Source organism: Dromiciops gliroides, chromosome 1 (genome assembly GCF_019393635.1).
Source record: "Dromiciops gliroides isolate mDroGli1 chromosome 1, mDroGli1.pri, whole genome shotgun sequence".
Lineage (NCBI taxonomy): Eukaryota > Metazoa > Chordata > Mammalia > Microbiotheria > Microbiotheriidae > Dromiciops > Dromiciops gliroides.
The window spans coordinates 63176912-63200012 of record NC_057861.1 but is presented as its reverse complement, the minus strand read 5'-3'; the positions used below and the strand labels follow the sequence as shown (position 1 = coordinate 63200012).

The 23101-nt window shown below is 41.1% G+C and overlaps 1 protein-coding gene across 5 annotated transcripts; it reads left to right on the top strand.

Moving 5' to 3' along the window:
* The first annotated feature begins 90 nt into the window (after positions 1 to 90).
* Positions 91 to 14051, top strand: LOC122735195 (zinc finger protein 260-like). 5 transcript variants are annotated; one of them, XM_043976570.1, is made up of 7 exons: positions 91 to 204; positions 1956 to 2122; positions 2840 to 3249; positions 8633 to 8715; positions 9979 to 10105; positions 10956 to 11069; positions 11763 to 14051. In XM_043976570.1, exons 3-7 carry the CDS (start codon positions 2889 to 2891, stop codon positions 13931 to 13933), a joined length of 2856 nt encoding a protein of 951 aa, XP_043832505.1. In that variant the 5' UTR covers positions 91 to 204; positions 1956 to 2122; positions 2840 to 2888; the 3' UTR covers positions 13934 to 14051. The 5 variants fall into 5 exon arrangements, with proteins under 5 accessions (XP_043832505.1, XP_043832489.1, XP_043832497.1 ...); XM_043976554.1 differs by having other exon boundaries at positions 2837 to 3249; XM_043976562.1 differs by having other exon boundaries at positions 104 to 171; positions 2837 to 3249.
* Positions 14052 to 23101: the final 9050 nt, after the last annotated feature.

Genomic DNA, 23101 nt, shown 5'->3' with positions numbered 1-23101 from the left:
CGTAGTGCATTCCATTTCCCACAATCCCATTTCTACTCCCACCGAATCCCATGGGGAGTAGGGCGCAGGCGCGGCCATCCCCGAAGCCTTCGGGAAATGTAGGCTGACAGTCTTTCTCGCGTATGCGCATTTGCTTTCGGGCCTGGCTCTGATGGAACGTCGCTTTGTCCGGTTAGTTGGGAGCGGCTGCGAGTGTAGGCTGGGGTGAGTCCGGCGGGGAAACGGAGCTGACGGGATTCCAGGAATGGGGAAGGCCTACAGGAGCTGACTGGAGAGATGGAGCTCAGCTTTGGGAGGGGGAATTAGAGGAGCTGGAGGAGGGGCCGTGCAGTGAGCCGGAAAAGGGCGGGAGAGTGTAATTAAAACCAGCAATAACAATACTAACTGGGATCGGGACGAGACCTGTGATTGCATTGCTATTAACTCCCAACGAAGGGAACTCTCTCCACCAATGCAGATTGTCAGCATCTCTGCCGTTTTGTGTCCGAGGTTCCTAGGGCACTGAAATTGTGATTTGATTGCCAACTTGTCAGAGGTAGCACTTGAACCCGGGTCTTCCAGGCTTCAAGGCCATCACTTTCTATTATGCTATGATGCCTCTCTAGTAATACTAGCAACTGACATTTACATATACAGTATATAGTATATAGTACAACACAGCATATAGTTCAGTGTCTCACATAATTCTATGCACAATTCTGAGATAGGTAGAGTGGGCTGTAACCCTATTTTAGGGAAAGCAATTCGGTACAATGAAAAAGAAACTAAATTTGGAACACTGCACTTAAAGGCAAGTGACCTGGGCTCAAAATACTGGCCCTGCCACTTAAGTGTGTTATATTTGAACAAGTCTCATAATCTTTCTGGGCTACAGTTTTCTCATCTGTAAAATGGGAGAGAAAGGCATTATTGTTATTAGTGAAGAAACTGAGGCTCAGAGATTGAGTGTTAGAGTCATACAATAATAATAAAAGCTATCATATAAGGGGCAGCTAGGCGGCACAGTGGATAAAGCACCGACCCTGGATTCAGGAGGACCTGAGTTCAAATCTGACCTTGGACACTGGACACTTAACTAGCTGTGTGACCCTGGGCAAAAGCTATCATATAGATAGCACTTTAAATCTTTTTTTTTTTTTTTTTTGCAGGGTAATGAGGGTTAAGTGACTTGCCCAGGGTCACACAGCTAGTTAAGTGTCAGAGGCCAGATTTGAACTCAGGTACTCCTGAATCCAGGACCAGTGCTCTAGCTACTGTGCCGCCTAGCTGCCCCACTTTAAATCTTATAAAGCACTTTATTTATATTAACTCGCTTAATATAAATAATAATCATTCTAGCCTAGGTATCTTTTAATTCCAAGACCAGTGGCTCTAGTTGAGAGAAGTATAGAAAATGGGGGTAGAGATGGTGCTGAGCTATTGCCTTCTCTTTGGACTCCTTTCCCAATTTCCTAACTATCCTGGTATTCCTCCATCCCTTGTGTTTCTCCTCTCCCCACCTCCTATCATATTCAGTCTCCTCTCCTAGTGGGTGTATTTTGGAGGGGAAAAAATAACTCATCACCTCTACCTTTCTAAGCAGTTATAGAGGTACAGATAAAGAAACAGGCATAGAAAGTAGAGTGATTTCCCCCTGTGTTTGAGTAAGGGTTTTGCGCCCAAGTCCTCTGATTTCTACTGCAGTATTTATGGTTTTTATTTTTTTTTGGTGGGGCAATGAGGGTTAAGTGACTTTCCCAGGGTCACACAGCTAGTAAGCGTCAAGGGTCTGAGGCTGGATTTGAACTCAGGTCCTCCTGAATCCAAGGTCAGTGCTTTATCCACTGCGCCACCTAGCTGTCCCCTGCAGTATTTTTTTTCTGTTATACCAGTCGGCTCCCCAATATCAATATTTAATGTTTCACTAGCTACTTATCCTAGAATCCCTCACTCTCTTTACCTGTGAATATCCACAGATAACTACTCCTGCTCCAGGATTGCTGAAAATCCTCCAGTTTAGCTGATTTCAACCTCTACAAATCAATGCTATATAATACAACGAAGAGCAATGTGATATAGTGAAAAAAAGGACAAGCAGTTAGTCCAAAAACTCAGAGTTCAAGCACCAGCCTTGTGAATTTGGGTAAGCCATTTAAGATACTTGATGCCCCGAGAAAACCTTCTAGAAGTATGTTACCAAAAACTTTATCTGTATATGTGGAAGGCATATACAGACGGGCAACAGAGAGCGCAGTTTTCCAATGCCCTCGTTGTGGCAGGAGCTGCGGCTCCCGTATCGGACTACACAGCCACACTGGCCTGTGGCTCTTCAAGGAGCTGATCCATGGTCGACTGTGACTGGTGGAAACCTACTATATGTAGAAGGACTTTCCATGTTAGAAGTTTCCCATAATTCCCTTGTATATATCACTTACCCTTTCTGAGCATTATCTCGAATTAGCAAATCTAGCATACATATGTTGATACACATATTATGTATGTACATACATATGTAACATAGATACAATCCCTAAGTTTTATAGATAAGAAAAATGAGGCTTAGACAGGGGAAGAAATTTGCCCAGTGTGACATAGCTTTATAAAAACAGAGCTAGGGTATGTAGTCTAGCCCTCTAATGCTGCAGCTCAGGAAAACAAAGTCTGAATAGAAGTATCTTACCCAACACCACACAGCAGGGTCAGGACTAGATCCCAAGTCCCCAGCCATCCAGGCTAGGGCTTTTCCCACTCCACGGTACCATGTTACATCATGGAGTGTTTCTTTGTCCCAAGAGCCCTGGGCACTGGTCTGCAGGATGGCTCCTCAAGCTAATTACATCCTATCTCTGCCTCATAGCAGCCTCCAGTCCTCTAGGACACAACCTGAGGCTTCTGAGAGAGGACTTCTTATGGTTCAGACTGAGATTAGGACCTCCGAAGAGCTCCCAGTTGAAGAGCTGCTGCCTCTGAGGCCCCACATCCTGGCTCCACAGATCAGACCAGATTCCTCAGATATTAGAATTGGAATGGAGATGAGAAGAGAATGGAATTGGAAGAGAAAACCTCCGGGGAGTCAGGCGCCTCCCCCAGAGGAAGCATGCTGCTCCCTAAGACCCCTCTTCAGAACATCAGAAGGAGAAAATCAGGGAGCTTCTGGTGCTGAAGCAATTCCTGCCCAAGGAGATCAGGACTTCAGTGATATCAAGAGATCAGACAGATATCAAAGAGGGTTGACTATGCAAGAGAAGACACAGATTCTTCAGGAAAGAGGTAAGAATTTACAGGTGCAGGGAAAGTATAATCATCCTGGGTGGGGAATAGGGAACTGAATCCATAAGGGAAGATAAAGGTTTTCCTGGTTCTGTGGTAAACCCAGTAACAAGAAGATTTAGAGGATCTACCAGGGCCTCTCATCCTGCATGGGGCTCTGTTGTTGTATGCAACAGAGTAGGTTTAAAGACCCTTGGGTGACTTGAGGAGACTACTGCTTAGAATCAGGAATCTTAGGCTGTCACCAACTTACCGACTCATACTGTGATCCTAGCCAATGACCAGCCTCTCTCAGAGGCCTTTACTCTGGACTCTTTATACCCTTACTGTGTGTTCATCTTTTAGCCTCCATTCCTCACAACCTCTTTCTTCCCTTTCCCAGACACATACAACCTTCTTATTACAACCTTTCCTTTCCCTTCCCTTTTGCCCATCTTTTACCTAATGGGAGGGTGGGGTCCCGGGGAGAAGAAAGAGAGAAGGGACAAGGGTTCCAGCATGGATACTCTGAGGCCTAGATTTCTTGGCTCCTGATCTGCCTTCAACCTGAGGCTGTCACTTCCTTTGTGTAGGTCTTTATGAAACTTTGTTTAGCTATATCAGGGCTTCTTAAACTTTTTCCACTCACGACCCCTTTTTGCCCAAGAAATTTTTATATAAATAGACATATGTATAACCTTTTGCTGTTGCCAAATTTTTCTCACTCCCCACATTCAGTTACATAACCCACAGTTTAAGAAGCTTTGCATTATATGACTATATTTGTTCATGATTGTATATTTGTGAACAGGTATCTTTGTGTGTTGTGTGTGTTTTTAAATTATTGTGCTGAACAGTTCTTTATGAATTAATTGCTATTTATGTGTTAATGACTATTGCATCTGTTTTGGCAGTACGCATTTATATTAATTAATATCATATGAATATATGATATATGATATTAATTAAGTAAGCGTGTCTCCCTAACTTCCCCACTAGTCTCAGGCCTTCAGGCCTACATATGTACATATATACATACCTACATACCCCTATACCCCTAAGAGGAAGAGCATGTACCAAGAAACAGCTTTCTGAGCTAAGGGAGCGGATCCAGGAAGCCAAGAGTACACCAAGATGGTGACCCTCATGTGTTAAAGGCTTTGGGGAAGGAGGTGGGAGGGTGGGGATGGGGGGGGGGGGGGAAGGGACCCAAACTGGGTGCCCCTAAGAAACTCATTATTGATAATTATTTTCTCACAGTTGATATGATTTGCATAGATATCACTCTGTGTAGTTGTGTGTCTTTTTCTATCTGTCAAACTGTCTCACATAAATATAGATTTAGATAAAGTATTCTAATGGTGAATTATTACCATTTTAAGCTTTTGTATAAAAGTGGAAGCTCCTCTCTTGTAGGGATTGTTATTCTATGTACTTATATCCCAACTAACTAGCACACAGTAGGTACTTAATAAATGCTTGTTGATTGATTCATTCCAGAGACCTTAATTGTTGCCTTTTGTATTCAATACCCTAATATGTTTGTGTGTGTACCTTTCTGGATAAATGTGTTTTTGTAAATGTGCTTTAGGTTTTGGGGTTGGTGGGAACCCTATACATTTTTATTTTTATTTTATTTATTTATTTTTGTGTGAGGCAGTGAGGGTTAAGTGACTTGCCTAGTGTCACACAGTTAGTATCAAGTGTCTGAGGCCGAATTTGAACCCAGGTCCTCCTGAATCCAGGGCTGGTGCTTTATCCACTGTGTCACCTAGCTGCCCCCCACATTTTTATTGACAAGGAGATGAATCTAGCTACTTTGTATGTAGTGAAACAGTGATATTCAGAGAAAATATTCTTGGACCAGAAATCAGGAGACTTGAGTTCCAGGACTTGAGTTTTGCCACTGACATGATATAAAACCTAAAGCACATCACCTTAATGTCTTCACTCTCCCTTTCTATAAAATGAAAGCTAGATAATCTCTATAGTTCCTTCCAGTACCAAAAGCATGTGATTCTGTCTTTAATCAAGCTGTGTTTCTTCAATTATTGTTGCCAAACTGAGTTTTCCAAAATTATTTGCTACTTATATTAATGGCTATTTATATAATAATGGCTATTGCACCTATATTGCAGTATTTATTATTAATCAATATTGAATATCAGTAAAGAATTGACTATGTGGCAGTTCAGAACAAGCAGGAGAAAGGCCCCAGAAGACCCATGCTGTCTCTCAGAGAGCCAGCATGTCATCTCAAGCAGAGTTCAGAAGTCTTACATTACTTACTCTTTCATAAGAGGAGAGCGAGTACCAAGAGACAGCATTCAGAGCCAAGATTGGGGAACCAAGATGGTGCCAACCTCTCAACCCTAACAAGGCTTTTATTCTCTTTTGATAGAGGCGGGTCACTATGCATTGATCAAAGCTAATTGACTAGCATCATTCAATTCCATTGGTTGACATGAGTTAAGGGTGGTCCAAATTAAAATGATCTCTACAGATGACATCAGGAAGAAGCATGCAAAAGAAGACCTTCCATGAAGGGCAAAGCTGAAATCTAGGTGTGGTTTAATGCCATTGGTTCACTGAGCTAGACAAAAAGAATCAGTCTCCACTTCTGTTGTACCCCTGAACCCAAAGAGGTTAGCTAAAGTTCCTCAAGAACTGAACTTTCTGAAGTGAGGGTGGGGGGGAAGGGACTAAAACTGGGTCTAGGACCCCCCAAGAAACTTATTCTTAATAACTAGTAATAATTACTCATTATTTTCTCACACTACTTTATATCATCAACCTCTTCACTAAAGCCTTCTACACAACAGCTCTATTACCTCATCTTTCACCCTACTGACCTTTCATACTTGTTAACTCCAAGCATTTATGTTCTATCCCAAAGCAGCAGAACACTCCAAGAAGAAATTCTAAAGTCAGTTGACTAATTTCATTAATATTTATACCATCCAACCTCAACCAGGCTTTCACTGTTTCATGGTAATTATTTTATTCATTTTTTATTGATTCTATATCACACTCCCCACAACAGCTAGTCCAGACCTTCTCTGTTCTCCTTTAGTCCCTCTATCCCTTGTCCTCTTATTTTCAGCTGATGACTGCTTCTTTCTTTACTAAAAAGATTAACACTCTCAGATGTGAATTTCCCTGGTCTCAGTGATTCTGTGCATACTGTCCTTACTCATTCTCTCCTTCCCCCATGTTCTGCAGGTTATGGACATGATTATACTGATTCAGAGCTCTACCAAACAATGCATTACAGTATCTGTCTTTCCACAACCCCTCAAATGTTGGCTCTTCTCATCTTTCATCTTTGCAAATTTACTGGATGTGAAATGAAACCCTCTTCTGAATACTTTCTCTTCTCTAGGTTTTTGTGACACATCTATCTCCTAACTCTCCTTGTACCTGTCTGACCATTCCTTTTCATCTTCATCTCCATCTAGGTCATACCCACTAATATAGGTGTCGTTCCCCAAGAGTCTGGTCTGATCTCTCTTTTCTTCTTTATCTCAGCTGGTGATCTTATCAGTTCCTGTAGGTTCCATTATCATCTCTACGCAGATCTATATATTCACATACATAGATTCAGATGTGAGAATTGGAATGACAGCCCCTGCTGGGAGGGACATTGTGAGCTCTGCCATGAGGAGAAACCATGTGACTTAGCATCCACATGTGACTTAGCATCTGGAAGTTACCGCCTGTTAGTTGTGTTGATCAAAGTTATTAGCCAATTAGCTTAGAGCTGTGTGCTTGGGCTTCCTGTGTGGACAGGGGGCTTCTGGGAGAAGGGGAAGGGATCTCAGTCTTTTTGGTTCCAGACTTGGGCTTGGCGGCAGAGGTGGCAGAGACAGGCAGAATAGGGATACTTTATCCACGTGTTTCTCCTTACTAACCCCTAAAATACTTTGTTTTTGCAGGGCAATGAGGACTTGCCCAGGGTCACACAGCTAGTTAAGTGTCAAGTGTCTGAGGCTGGATTTGAACTCAGATCCTCCTGAATCCAAGGCCAGTGCTTTATCCACTGTGCCACCTAGCTGTCCCCTAGTATACTTTAATAAATACTTAATGCCCAAAGATTGGTGCTATATGTTTTCTAATTTAAGGCGACCACTCAGATTTTAGACATCACAACTAGAATTTTAGGCCCTTACACAGATCTGCATATTTAGCCCAAACCCTTCCCTCTTCCTATCTTTTTTATTTCTGTCAAGGATGCCACCATCCTTCTAGTCACCCAGACTCCCAACCTAAGTATCATTCTCAACTCCTCTTGCACTTATCCCATATATCCATTCTGTTGTGAAATTTTTTTCTACCTTCACCATTTCTTCTATATGTTCCATTCTCTCCAGTCACACAACCACAATCTTCTGTCAGACCTTCATCACCTTACTCCTAGATTATTGCAATAATGTTCTACTTTAAGTCTCTTCCCACTCCAATTTATCCTCCACTCAGCTGATCAAGTGATCTTCCTAAAGCACAGAACTGACTGTGTTCCCTGCCCCCCCCCCCCAACTCTAGTAGGACCCTGTTACCTCTAGGATCAAATATAAAAGTCTTTTTGGTTTGTAAAGATCTTCACAGCCTGGCTCCTTACTACCTTTCCAGTCTTTTTATACTTTACTCTCATACCTATACTCCACAATTCAGGACAGTAACCTTGATGTTCCTCACGTGGGACAAGACATCTTTTAGCCTGGTGCTTTTTAATTGGCTGTCTCCCATGCCTGGAATGCCCCCCTCTCTATCACCTCCTGGCTTCCTTTAAGATTCAGCTGATATCTCACCTTCTGCAGAAAGCCTTTTGTCTAAGATTAGTTTTGATGTATAGTTTGTTATATGGGGGAAAATAATGGAGTTCTGCTTTGGAAATGTTGAGTTTGAGATGCCTATAGGATATCCAGTTCAAGAAGTCCAGATGGCAGTTGGTAATGGGAGACTAGCTCAGGGGAAAGACTAGATTGTGGTGCATAATACAGTGCTTTTCATGCCATAGTCCTTTTTTTTTTTTTTTTGGCGGGGCAGTGGGGGTTAAGTGACTTCCCCAGGGTCACACAGCTAGTAAGTGTCAAGTGTCTAAAGCCGAATTTGAACTCAGGTACTCCTGAATCCAGGGCCAGTGCTTAATCCACTGTGACACCTAGCTGCCTCCCATAGTCCTTTTTATTAATATTTTTTGAGTGACCTGAATTAAACAAATAATAAAATATTGATCCTACTGGGACAGAGCCAGAATCCCAGGTCACAGTGACTGGGCCTCATTTCTGACCTGAAAAGGAACCAAGGATGGGTTATAAACAGGTTTGAGGGGATTTCTGCCCTGGGGAGCCTGGAGGCACAAGACTAGAGTGCTCTCCCTCACTACAATTTTTCTCTCCCATAGCTTCATGGTTTCTGAAGTCTTCCCTTCCCCAAAACTGGAACACAGAAGAAGAGGCAGTGGTTGCCAGGTCTGTCACTTCCTGGGTAAGTTAGATTCTACAAAATCTCTCCTGGAACAGTACTCCAGATCCCCAGGCATGGACATATTTCCTTTCTTCATTCTTTTATGTCTCTTCCCAACAGAATCCCATCCACATTCTTGAGTCCCAAGTCTTTGTCCTCATCTTGGGGAAACTAGGCCTATCCTGATGAACATTGGTCTCCATGGGAGACAGTATGTTTTGATGGGAAAAGTCTAGGACTTGGGAGTCAGGAAATCAGAATTTAAGACTTTCATTCACAAGCTGTGTGACTTTAAGTAAGTCACTTTCCCTCTTTCTGGACTTCATTTTCTCCTTTGTAAAAATAAGAGGGGGTTGAATCACAGTAAATTGTCTCTGAGAGCCAATCTAGGTCCAGAATGTAGAATTTATGCTTTACATGTGTTTGAGGGTGGCAGGAGGGAACAAAGCAAGGAGAGTACTCTGGCATGTTAGCTTCTTTGAGCAAAGGACTCATAAGATTGGTTTTTTTGGGTTTTTTGGTAAGGCAATTGGGGTTAAGTGACTTGCCCAGGGTCACACAGCTAGTAAGTGTCAAGGGTCTGAAGCCAGATTTGAACTCAGGTCCTCCTGAATCCAAGGCCGGTGCTCTATCCACTGCGCCACCTAGCTGCCCCCGACTCATAAGATTGGACCCATACTACCTGCCTAGATGCCTGTCTGAGACTGTGACTCTGAGTCCCACTTCTTTTTCTATCAGAGAATGAGGAATAGATTCTAATTCAACACCCTTATCTTATCTTTTTGATAAGTTAACTAAAGCAGAGTAAGTCAAATGATTTGCTTAAGTTGGTGGCAGAATTGGATTTATCTTGAGTTTATAATCCTGACTGTCATACTTTGCCTCAGGTCACTCTCTCCTAAACTTTAGATCTAGTTCTTATCCATCCCATAGTAATAATAGTAATGACTTATACTAACATCAGATTTTAAAGTCTGCAGAGTATTTTACATATATCATTTCATTCGAGCCTTTGTGAAATAGGCATTAGAGAGAGTATTATCACCATTTTACAACTGAGGCTCAGAGAGATTAAATACTTGTCCGTGGTCACACATGTAGGATAGATCAGAAGTGGAATTCAAAACCAGGTGCCTCCTGACTCCAAGCCCCAGCACTCTTTCCATTATACCATACTACATCTACCTCCCCCACCCCAGGAGAGTCCTGCTGCTAACTCCAGCCTACCCCACTAGGGGCATGTTGGGAGATGGCCCCTGGGCCAGCAGGAATCTGGTGTTTCAGGAAGCAGTGACATTCAAGGAGGTGACTGTGGACTTCACCCGGGAGGAGTGGGAACACCTGGACCCTCTTCAGAGGGACCTCTACAGGGATGTGATGTTGGAGAACTATAGGAACCTGGTCTCCCTAGGTAAGGTTGCTTGTGAATCAGGTCTGCCTTTGAGGGCACCTGTGATTAAATGCTGTTGGGTTTCCACTGTGCTTTGACAAGGCAGTTCAGTCTTCCACATGTCCTAATCATATGTATTCAGACACAGTGATATCTGATCCTTGTTACCAAGTAAAAGGGATTCCAGAATAGCCTTGGAAACCTGCAGTTTCTCTTTCTGGCTCTTCCCTGTTCCGGAACAGCAAGGGACTTTCTAGAAAGACCCCAGTGCAGAAATCTCTGTTGGACAGAGACTCCTCTCCTTGTGGTTGAGAAAGGCAGGCTGACTTTCTTTGCAATCCCTTACCAGTCATAGAATCTTAGAATTAGAAAGGTACTTTGAGATCATTTAATCTAATGTGAAAGTTGAGACCCAAAGGGAGGAGAAAGGTTTGGGAACCAAACCTGTGTCTTAGTCTAGTATCCCTTCTATTACACCATGCCCCTTATAAACATGAAGATATGGGCTCCGAGCCTATTTCAACTTCCCTCTTAAGTAGGAGTCTTCAAGTAGAAGGTAGATGAGTTGCTTCCGGTATATGGTTATGGGGGAATTCATGTTTCAGGGCAAGTTTGGATGAATGAACCTCTCATGTCCCTTCTATTTTCCAACGATCGTATGATTCTTTGATTTGTCTAGATACTACACTGAGCTGGCAATAGAGCCAGGACTCAAACCCAGGTTTTCCAAGTTCTAGGGCAGAGCTCTCTCCATTGTGCCATACTGTCATGTGTACCATTCTACCATCCCACTTTGAAAAACAATCCTAAATCTTTTTGTTTTCTACTTTTTACATATACAGAAATTTCTTGTTTCTTTCCTTATAAACAGGACTTATGGATTCCAAACCAGTCATGATCTCCTGGTTGGAGCAGGGGGAAGAGTTGCAAATGCCTTATCCTCAAGGAACTGACAAAGGAGCGGTTTTAGCAGGCACCTGTCTAGGTAAGTGTGTTCCATGTACACCAGTCACTGCAATGACCAGCCTATTCACTGAAACATGACCGTCTTTTGGTAGATTGGATGGGCTTGATGGGCAGAGGTTTGGGCTTTGGCATCTCCAAATCAAGAACAGTCTTTACTTAGAGTTCTTTGACCTTTCTGTCAGGGGAGAAAGATGAATATTCCCTCAGTAGGCTCTTCCCTACCAAGAGCGCAAGATAACTCATTGTGTGGCTTTAGGTAAGTCAAGTAACCTCTCTGGACCTCAGTTTCCCTATCTTTAAAATGAATATGTATAGTAGGGGCAGCTAGGTGGCGCAGTGGATAGAGCACCAGCCCTGGACTCAGGAGTACCTGAGTTCAAATCCTGCCTCAGACACTTAACACTTACTAGCTGTGTAACCCTAGGCAAGTCACTTAGCCCCAATTGCCTCACTTAAAAAAAAAAAAAAAGAATATGTATAGTGCCTTGTTTTAAGCACTGAGAATAAAGAGATAACCATGGACCTTACCTGCATTATCTTAACTAGATAATCTCTAGAAGTCTTCCATTCAAATGAGATATGAACTCTTTTGTTACAAAAGAAGGCTTCCTTATTCCCATAAAGGTTTGATTAAGTTTCTGAAGTCTTCCCCTCTATATGCATTCCAACATCAGAATTCTTACGATTTCCATTCTTTTTTTTTTTTTTCCAGACTGGGAGACTAAGTGCCAGATCCAAAAGTCACCTCAAAAGCAGGACTTTACTGAAGAAGAAGGTCAACCAGAAAGATTAGTGGAGGCATTCAGCAGAGAAGTTTTCCATCAGGGTTGCATGTTTGGAAAAGCTTCTAAACAGGGGAGCCAAAAGGAGAACCTTGCAGAGGAGACTCAAAGGAGTTCTTATTCCCAAGAAAATGATTTTCTACAAGTGATAGTTTCTAACAAAAAAAACTTCATCGTACAGAAAGGCCACGAATACAATGAATTTGGCAGAACCTTCCATCAGGGCATCTGCAAACAGACAAAATATTGGAATCGTAATGAATGTGAGGATTTCTTTAGTTATCACACAGCCCTTACTCAACCTCAGACACTAAATGGGAAAGAGAAACCCTGCCAGTGTAAGAAATATGGGCAAGCCTTTAGTATTGATGGAGGGCATGGTGAACAATATCAAAAGCATGCTGGAGAGAAACCTTATGAATGCAATGAATATGAGAAGGACTTTAGCCACAGCTCATTTCTTATGAAACCACAGAGAATTAATATTGAAGAGAAATCCTGTGAATATAAAGAATATAGGGAAGCATTCAATCAGAGAGCAGACATTACTGTACATCAGGAAATTCACAATGGAGAGAAACCCCATGAATTTCATGAGTGTTGGAGATCCTTCAGTCAGAAGTCTAGTCTTATTCACCACCAGAAAATTTATCCTATAGGCAGCCCGTATAAATGTAATGAATGCGGAAAAACCTTCAATACTAGTGGGAGCTTCATTGAACATCACCAAAAACATACTGGAGAGAAACCTTATGAGTGCAGTGAATGTGGGAAAGCATTTAGCCACAAACCATATCTTATTCAACATCAGAAAATTCATACAGGTGAGAAACCTCATAAATGTAATGAATGTGGAAAGACCTTTAGGACCCGAACACAACTTAACAGACATGAGAGATTTCATACTGGAGAAAAGCCCTATGAATGCAGGGAATGTGGGAAGGCTTTGAGCGATAGTTCATCCCTGATTGAACATCAAAGAATTCATACTGGAGAGAAACCCTATAAATGCACAGATTGTGGAAAGTCTTTCAGTAAGAGAGCACGCCTTACTCCACATCGTAGAATTCATACTGGTGAGAAGCCCTATGAATGCAATGAATGTGAGAAAGCTTTTCGAGATAGCTCGTCTCTTATTAACCATCAGCGAATTCATACTGGAGAGAAGCCCTATGAATGTAAGGAATGTAGGAAAGCCTTTAGTCGGAAAACAAATCTTACTGTTCATGAGCGAATTCATACTGGAGAGAGACCCTATAAATGTCATGAATGTGGGAAGACATTCAGTCAGAGGTCTAGCCTTATTCACCATCAGGTAATTCACCATGGAGAGAATGGCTACAAATGTAATGAATGTGGGAAAGCCTTCAGTATTGAAGCCCACTTGATTGAACACTGCCGAATACATACTGGAGAAAAACCCTATGAATGCCATGAATGTGGGAAAGCTTTCAGCCGAAGTTCATCACTTACTCAACATCAGAGAATTCATACTGGAGAAAAACCCTATAAATGTACAGAATGTGGGAAGGCCTTCTGTAGGCGAACACACCTTACTCAACATCTAAGAATCCACACTGGAGAGAAGCCTTATGAATGCAACAAATGTGAGAAGTCCTTCAGTGACCGATCATCCCTTAGTCAACATCAGAGAATTCATTCTGGAGAAAAACCCTATGAATGTAAAGAGTGTGGGAAGGCCTTCAGTCAGAGAACACAGCTTAATAAACATCAAAGAATTCACACTGGAGAGAAGCCCTATGAATGTCATGAATGTAGGAAGGCCTTCATTCAGAAATCTGGTCTTACTTACCACCAGAGAATGCATCCAGAAGGGAGCAACTACATATGTAATGAATGTGGGAAAGCCTTCAGTCGGAATTCATGCCTTATTTATCATCAGTTTATTCATGATAGGAAAAAACCTTATGAATGTAAAGTATGCGGGAAAATCTTCCCTCATAACTCATCTCTTATGGAACATCAGTTCATTCATATGGGAAAGAAATCTTTTGTATGCAATGAATGTGGAAAATCCTTTTTCTTGAGCAAAAGCCTTAAAAGACATGAGAGAATTCACATGGGAAAAAAGATCTTATGAATGTGATACATGCAGAAAACGTTCAGTTATATATATTCCCTTATTTAAAGAGAATAAATGGTAAAAAAAGAATACTATTGATGCAGTGGATATAGATAATTCTGTTATAATTTAATGGGTTGTAGTAGGAAGAACAATTAACATGGAGTCCAAAGACCTGGGTTTATGTCCTGGTTTCATTCACCATGTGACCTCAAGCAAACTACCTCATTGCTCTTGTGCCTCAGATTTTGTTTTTGTTTTTTCATCTTTCAGATGGGGTTATATTAAAGAAAGGGTAAAAATTAGATTCACTTTGATGAATGTGTCCATGGTGAAAGGACATATAGACATACATATATAATATGCACATATATATATATATATACATATATGTCTATATAGATATATTCTGTAGGCACTGAGAATACAAAGATGACAAACACTTTATTGTCAAAGAGCTTACAATCAAATGGAGTGAGGGATAAGCTAAGCACAAGTAAGAGTGATGTAAGGTAGAATAAATGCCAAGGAGAGATCTATGTGAAGTGGGAAATTTGGGGAGAAATGACAGAATCTTCTTCCTGTGGGAGTATTGGAAGGTAGAGTAGAGTTGATTCTTGAAGGAAGGAAAGGGACTTCAACAACTGAAGATAGCAAGTCAAGGGGTCATTTCTAGTCATTGGGAAAGACATTAACAAAGACAGAAGAGGAGAGAATGAGAATGGGGAAGAATGAGTAATCCAGATTGACTGGATCGTGTAATATTTGAAAAAAGAATATTTTGATGCAAGGTGCCAACTTTACTCAGTAGGCAGTGGATAACCACTGAAGGTGTTTTGGGGTTTTTTTAATTAATTAATTAATTTTTTTAGTGAGGCAATTGGGGTTAAGTGACTTGCCCAGGGTCACACAGCTAGTAAGTGTTAAGTGTCTGAGGCCGGATTTGAACTCAGGTCCTCCTGACTCCAGGGCCGGTGTTCTATCCACTGTGCCACCTAGCTGCCCCTCCACTGAAGGTTTTTGAGGGGAAGGATAGTAAGAGAAATCCATTAAGAAGATTATAGGGTCATAAATTTAGAGCTAGAAGGGACCTTAGAATCTATCAAGTGCAATCTTCTCACTTTATAGATGAGGAAACTACAGTCTAAAGTGTCTTGCCCAGGGTCATTCATCTAATAAGTGTCTCAGGTGGGATTTAATGTAAACTATGTATTGGAGAGAGAATAGATTAGAGACAGAAAGACTTGATAGGTCATTACAGTAATCAGGAAAAAAAGAGATGATCTGAACTCTGATGGTTGCAATGGGAGAGAATGGATGAGAGAGTTGTGGGGAATATAGAACCTATAGGTCTAGACAACAGGTTAAATATAGTGATTGAGGGAGAAGGAAAAGTAAAGATGATCCCAAGGGTGACTAGAAATATAATGGTGTTATTTAAAAAGAATTTTTAAGGGGACAGCTTTGCCAGAAAGATGAGTTCAGTTTAGGACACGTTGAGTTTAAGTATAAGCAGGTCACCTAGATAGAAATATCTAGTAATTTCACTCCTCCATGACTTTGTTTAAGAAATATCATGGTGATGTAGATTGAGAATTGACTTTGGATTCAGGAAAACCTGGATTCAGATTTTGCCTCTGACACTGGTATAAAATGAGTAAGTCACTCAACATCTCAGAGCTGCCTGGCAATTTATTAATGCTATTTTCTGTACCAAGAGTTCCTCACATCAGTGAAATCACAACAGAAAAGAAGGAATACCCTGCAAGTGACAACTGTTTCTTAACTCATTCATGGGTACAGGAGCAACAAATTCCACCCACAATCCATCCATGACCTCTATCAGAAAGTAGTATCTGACACTGGTGTGTATGGCAGTGCTAATGATTGTTTTTTCCCATTCCCCTGTTAGTTTTGTTTGTTTGTTTGCTTGGTTTTTTGCGGGGCAATGGGGGTTAAGTGACTTGCCCAGGGTCACACAGCTAGTAAGTGTCAAGTGTCTGAGGCCGGATTTGAACTCAGGTTCTCCTGAATCCAGGGCCGGTGCTTTATCCACTGCGCCACCTAGCTGCCCCCCATTCCCCTGTTTTTAAGTCATTTGTCTAAATAGAGCAAGAGAATCTAGGTAAGACCTAGTATCATAAAGGGCCTCTACCTCTGTTGTCTGTTCATCAGCTAAACCTGATCCTCATGTATTAGTGTATTTTCTTTTTCTTTTTTTTTTTTTGTTTGTTTTGGTGAGGCAATTGGGTTAAGTGACTTGCCTGGGGTCACACAGCTAGTAAGTGTTAAGTGTCTGAGGCAAGATTTGAACTCAGGTCCTCCTGAATCCAGGGCTAGTGCTCTATCCTCTATCTACTGCGCCACTTAGTTCCCCCCCCCCTTTTTTTTTTGGTGAGGCAATTGGGGTTAAGTGACTTGCCCAGGGTCACACAGCTATTAAATGTCAAGGGTCTGAGGCCAGATTTGAACTCAGGTCCTCCTGAATCCAGGGCCAGTGCTCTATCTACTGTGCCACCTAGCTGCCCCTCCACAGTGTATTTTCAAGAAACACTTCTCTGAGGAACTGATCCTAGGAAGGTAGGCTTTGTCTTCTATATCCCTGATGTAATGATTGGAATGATGCCACCTGCTGGAGACTTACTGCAGGGTACTCTGCCATGAGGAGAAGGCGTCTGAGGGCAAGACATGCGGCTCTTTGGCATAAGGAAGTGACGTTTGCTTGGAGCAAGAGGGGGCGAGGCTAGCGCTCTCGCTTTCTTTTGTCAGGACTCTGGTTGAGAGTGGAGCTAGGAATGCTCTCTCCCTTTAATAGATAGATGAATCTAGGCCTTTCTCTCTTTACCAAATTCTTATTCTTCTTAATAAATGCTTAAAAGTCTAACTCTTGCTAAAGCTTATAATTTATTGGTGACCACTCATTAGATATTATAGACAGACTGGCTAGAATTTTAGCCCCTGTTTCCTTGATGAAACACTGAAGAACAGTAAACTATGCTGGCCTTCTCTAGTTGTATGGAATAGTTACTTAGAATTTGGGGATAGAAGGGAAATTATCTAGCTCACCTTTTACAAAGGGAAAAAAAAAAACAAACAACCCAGGTCCAGAGGTTGAGTGACCTCAGGTCACATAGTAAGGAGACCTGATGAGTTCAGCTTCTGCTTGAAAACATCCAATGATAGGAAGCCTGCCTCCTGAGAACACTTAGTTTAGTGTTGGACAGCTCTAAGTATTACATCAAGCTTGATTCTGCCTCTACAATTTCCACTTACTGCTCCTATTTTTGTCTTTTGGGACCAAAAAGGATACATCTAAGTGCATTTCCACATAATAGCATTTCAAGTACTTGAACACAGCTATCATGTCTTCTCCATATTAACCATTTCCAGTTCTTTCCAATGATTTTTGAATTACATGCTCTCTAGCTTCACCATCCTAGTTCCCCTTCTCTGGATAACCCTTAACATATCAAGATAAATCCCTAAACTGATGCACTGAATTCAACATAATACCACAGATATGGTCTAAACAGTGTAGAGTATGATAAACTCCCTCATCCTGTACTGTAGCTAGATTGCAGCTTTTTAAGCTGCCATATAATATCATTTCCTTTCTTGATAGGGTTACTAAATAAGTGGTAGATTAGAGGAATGTTGTAAACATGGTTTGCATAGACTTTTACTATGATAAATTCACAAATTTTATCATACTATTCTTTGGAAAGGATAGAGGAGAGAGATGGGCTAGATGGTAATATAATTGGATGAATTCAGAATTTAGTTGATGGCTAGTTTCCATGTGTAGACAATAAGGCTTCCATGTTAACTTGGCAAAAGCTCTCCAGTGGAGTACCTCAGGGATCTATGCTTGGTCCTGTGGTGTCTAATATTTTCATCAATTGTTTGGATTAAGGCACATAACATAGTTATCAATTTTTCAGATGACAAAACTAGAAGGGATAGCTAATACACTGAATGTTCAGATCTCAAAAAGATCTTAGCAGATTAGAACATTGAGCTGAATATAAGGTGAAATTTAATAGAAATTATAGTTGGGCTTTAAAAAATGACTTCACAAATTCAAAATGGGGAAGGTGTGACTGGAGACTTCATTTGAAAAAGATCTGATGGCCTTATTGAACTGCCAACATAAGTTAGTAGTGCAATTAAGGTGCTTCCTGCCCCCCCCCCCAAAAAAAAGCTAATTCAATCTTAAGCTGCATTTTAAAAGGCATGGCATCTAGAACTAGGAAGATCATAGTCCTTCCTGGCACCATGCTTTAGATAGAACATTGAAAAGATGGAGAATAGCCAGAGGAGAGCACACAGGATAGTGACAGGTTTTCAGATCATACTGTGTAAAGATTGGTTGAAGGAACTGGATTTGTTTATCTAGGAGAAAACTTATGGCAAAAACATGACTGCTATCACATGGAAGAGATAAGGACTGCTTCTCTGAGTTCAGAACTAGGAGCAATGGGTTGTAGTTGCAGAGGCAAATTTAAGTACTTCCATTGCCAAGATGGCAGAGTGAGAAAGGAACCCTCTGAAGCCCTCCCAAATTCCCCTCCAAACAACTTGAAAACTGCTTCAAAATTGATCTAGAAGCAGAGAAGCAGCTTACTAGCACAGTCTGTCTTACAGGGGTAGAAGGGGAAAGAAGTTGGAAAACAAAAGCAGCCAGCCTTGCAGAAGGGGGCCTGTGGCAGGACTCTGAGTCTGGGACAATTTACCAGTGAGGCTCTACCCTCCTGCCTGCTAGGCATGCCAGCAGTTTGCAGCACAACAAAGCCCCACCCCAAGCACAAGCCACTTGCCAGGCCTTGACCCTTTTGCTACCAGTAGTAAAGCTCCACCTCAGGGCTGGACAATAGCAAGATCTTACCCCAGGGCTCTCCTGCAGAGAGGCCTTGTTTCCATAGCAACTCAGCAGGAGAGCATTGCCCCTGGGGAAGACCAACAACAGGGTTCCTCCCCCAGGGACAATCAACAGAAAGACTTTCCATAGCAACTTGGCAGACCAGCAGAAAAAAACCTACACTCCAGGAAATTCAACAGGCAGCCCTACCCCTTAGTACAATCCAGAAGGGAAACATACTCTCTAGTGCAAATAAGCAGCTAGTTCCTGAATCGCAGTGAAAGCCAAGACACTGAGCCCCAGCACAAAAATCTTGGAACAGTGCAGGACCAGAGCCCAATTCTCACATAAAAACAATAAGTCATTAAATACACAAAAAAACCCCAAGCAAAACCCAACCAAACAAAAAAGAACTTTAATACAGAAAATTACTGTGGTAATGGAGGATCAAGGCACAAGCTTAGAAAATAGTGTCAAATAGCTACATGTGAAGCCTCAAAGAAAAATGTAATTTGGTCTCAGGCTCAAAAAGAACTCCTGGAAAAGCTTAAAAAAGGATTTGAAAAAGCAAATTAAAGAAGTAGAAGAAAAATTGGGAAAGGAAATGAGAGAATTGCAAGAGAGTCATTAAAAAGTCAACAGCATGAAAAAAGATATACAAAAATTTACTGAAATAATTCCTTAAAAATAGAATCTGCCAAATGGAAAAGGAAGTATAAAAGCTCACTGAAGAAAATAATTTCTTAAAAATTAAAATTGAGCAAGTGGAAGCTAATGACTCCATGAAATACCAAGATACAATAAAACAAAATCCAAAAAGTAAAAAAAAAAACATAGAAGAAAATGTGAAATTTCTCATTGGAAAAACAACTGACCTAGAAAAATACGTCCAGGAGAGATAACTTAAGAATTATTGGATTATCTGAAAGCCATGATTTTAAAAAGCCTGGAAAACATCTTTCAAGAAATTATCAAGGAAAACTGCCCAGATATACTAGAGCCAGAGGGAAAAAGAGAAACAGAAAGAATTCACCATTCATCACCTGAAAGAGATCCCAAAATGAAAACTCCTAGGAACATTATTGCCAAATTCCAGAGCTTATAGATCAAGGAGTAAGTACTTCAAGCAGTCAAAAAGAAGCCAATTAAACTTTATTTAAGGAAGAGCTTCCTGGGGCAGCTAGGTGACACAGTGGATAAAGCACTGGCCCTGGATTCAGGAGTACCTGAGTTCAAATCCGGCCTCAGACAATTGACACTTACTGACTGTGTGACCCTGGGCAAGTCACTTAACCCCCATTGCCCCGCAAAAAAAAAAAATTAAAAAAAAAATGAAGAGCTTCCTAATAATTTAGAGCTATCCATAAATAGATAGGCTTTGGAAGGTTCAAAGTCTTTAAGCTAAAGTTGGAATACTACTTATTGAATATGTTGTAGAGGGAGGTTCTTGTTTGGATATGGGTTGGAGCTTCCTGCTCTGAGATTCCATAATGTTAAGCTTGAAGTGTAATTTTTTTTCATACAAATCTGTCTAGCTATTCCTCTTCCATCAAGTACTTAAGCAGCTGTGTTTTTGAACCTCTATTTAATATAATTTTACTAGATTTTGCCTAGGGTTCTAATCTGTTGGCATCTTTTTGAATCCTGACTCTGTCATCCAGACTTAGCTTCCAGCTTTGTGTCATTTGCAGAATTGATAAATATGTCAGCCATTCCTTTATCCAAGACATTGGAAAAATGTTGAACATTGTTAAGGCCAGGAGCAAATCACTAGGACCTCCTCCCATATTGACTTGAAAAAGAGAACCAGGCAAGAGCCTGAGCCAGTTAAGTGATTTGAGTTTGAGGGAAAGGAAAGAGGAATTGGTGCTCACCTCAGAACTAGCCCCAGACTAGCCTAGGTAGATGTATATATGAGAGAGTGGTTCTTCCTCCAACCTCCCTCAGCCTATTTGGTTTCATAAATGGATCAGAAGTTGATTCCCGGGGCAGCTAGGTGGCACAGTGGATAGAGCACCAGCCCTGGAGTCAGGAGGACCTGAGTTCAAATCTGGCCTCAGACACTTAACACTTACTAGCTATGTGACCCTGGGCAAGTCACTTAACCCCAATTGCCTCACTAAAAAAAAAAAAAAGAAGTTGATTCCCCTCTTTGTTTTGATTTCCCAATCTATAGAAATAAGATTGAATTAGCACAGTAAGAGCATAAAACTGAGTCAGGAAAAAGGTTTGCTCCTTACGTTCATCATTTACCATGTGATTTAGCAGGCCAGATTTTTTCCCTCCTTTTAGATAGCATTTGTCTTCTTGGGTATGTAGGTATGTAGGTAGGTTATCAGTATGCCTCTGTAAATATGTGTAGGTTTTATAGTGGAATACTATGTATGTGTAGAATGTAAGTATCTAGATTCTCAGTAGATTGTGTATTGATTTTGTCTGAGTGTGGAGATTGTGTCTTTGGTAGTAGATTTATGTGTATAAATTGTATGCATGTATGTGAAGATCAGCTAGTATATTGGAGATTGTTCTGTGCAAGTGCAGATTGTGAAAAAATTGTTAATTTTGTGTGTGACTATAAATTGTTTTTTTGTAGATTTTGCATATGTATGAGTTTGCAAGGCCATGAAGATTGTGTATATGTGTGTATAGGTCATGCCTGTGTGCTTGCATGTTTAGATGGACACTAGATTTCGCACCTCCAAACCCCTTCATTCCACAATACTTCACCTTTTGGCAATAAATGCATGCCATTAAAAATAACAACAACCAGTGTGTTGAATGTTGTAACGATTGGAATGACGCCACCTGCTAGATACTTACTGTAGAAGAGTTCTGCCCATGAAGGGAAGGTCTTTGAGGGCAAGACCAGGAGTCAGGAAGTGACGCGGGCTAGTGGGAGGAGGAAGGAAGAGACTGGCGCTCAGTCTCGCGCTCTTTCCTGGGGACGCTGGCGGAGAAGGGAGCTAGAAATGTGCTCTCCCTTTAATAGATAGGAATCTAGGCCTTTCTCTCTCTTTACCAAACTCTTATTCTCCTTAATAAATGCTTAAAAGTCTAACTCTTGCTAAAGCTTATAATTTATTGGCGACCACTCATTGGATATTTTAGACAGTTTAGCTAGAATTTTAACCCTTAACAGATGGCTGACCACGAAGAGGAAAGCTAAACCTCAGTCTTCTTCTGATCTTCTGGTTGGGTAAGAAATTTCCCCTCCCTCTCCCTTTAACTGCTAAGTACTGGCGTACTGGCTGTGTTTTCCTTTAAATTTTTTCGAATGGACCTTTTAAACTCCCTAATTATCCTATTTTTGATTTTAGTCTGTTTAACCAGACAAATGGGAGATAAGATCATGTTAATGCTTTGTTTTTGTGGATTTTCTATTTTTCTTTTTATTTTTGTTAAAAGAGCCAGCAACTTACTCACACAAGGAAATATCTCTCCCTCTCCCAACTATGCTTTTTCAGAGAAACCTGAAGAGATTCCCGCAGCTTTTCCCAGTTCTAACAGTAATTGTTGCTTTAATTTTGCATGCCTGGAGGCAATGACCCACCCTCTAGAAGCTTTTAATCCCCTAGCACCTGGAGGCAAAGTGGGGGAAGAGGAATCCAGGCCTGAGTTCAAAATCAAGTCTGATTCAGATTGCTCTGGTCCCTCCCCTCCTCTCCAAACCCCACCCTCTACTCCTCCCATGGCCAAGCCCATTGCTTCCCCTGCCTGGGAAGTCCAGAGATTTGATGCGCATGCTCAACTTTCTCTAACTACATTTGCAGCTTCAGGCTCAGCCCTTCCCCAGCCTGGCTGTGCTTCTGAGACAACTTTAGAAAACCCTTTAAATTCCAGATATGCTCGATTTGTTCATAATTTTGCTAACCTGCTTTTGTCTTTAATTAGTAATCTTATAAAGCGTTTGTATGGTGAAAAGCCCGACAGACAATATAGAGGGGTTAAAGAAGAAAAACTTAAGCTGAATAAGAATGACAATCATCACCATAGTTCAAGACTCCGCTTCTTTTGCCATGGAAGGGTACATATTTTACAGAAATGTAGAAGTAAGCAGCAAGGTATTGATATGAGTATTGGGGATTTTAGATATCGGAATCAAAAGTGTTCTGAATTCACTCAGAGTATTAATGTCAGTTCAGAGGTTACATAGGATTTCTATGCTATTACATCTACATTTTGAAATTAATGGTATGGGTTTATTTTCATAGAGATTTTCATGCTTTTGAGATTGTGTTTTATACTTAGTTTTTAAAACAAGGAGAATATTTGTAGAAACTTTTTATGGTCATGTGATCAAGTTTATATTTTATAATACTCTTATATTA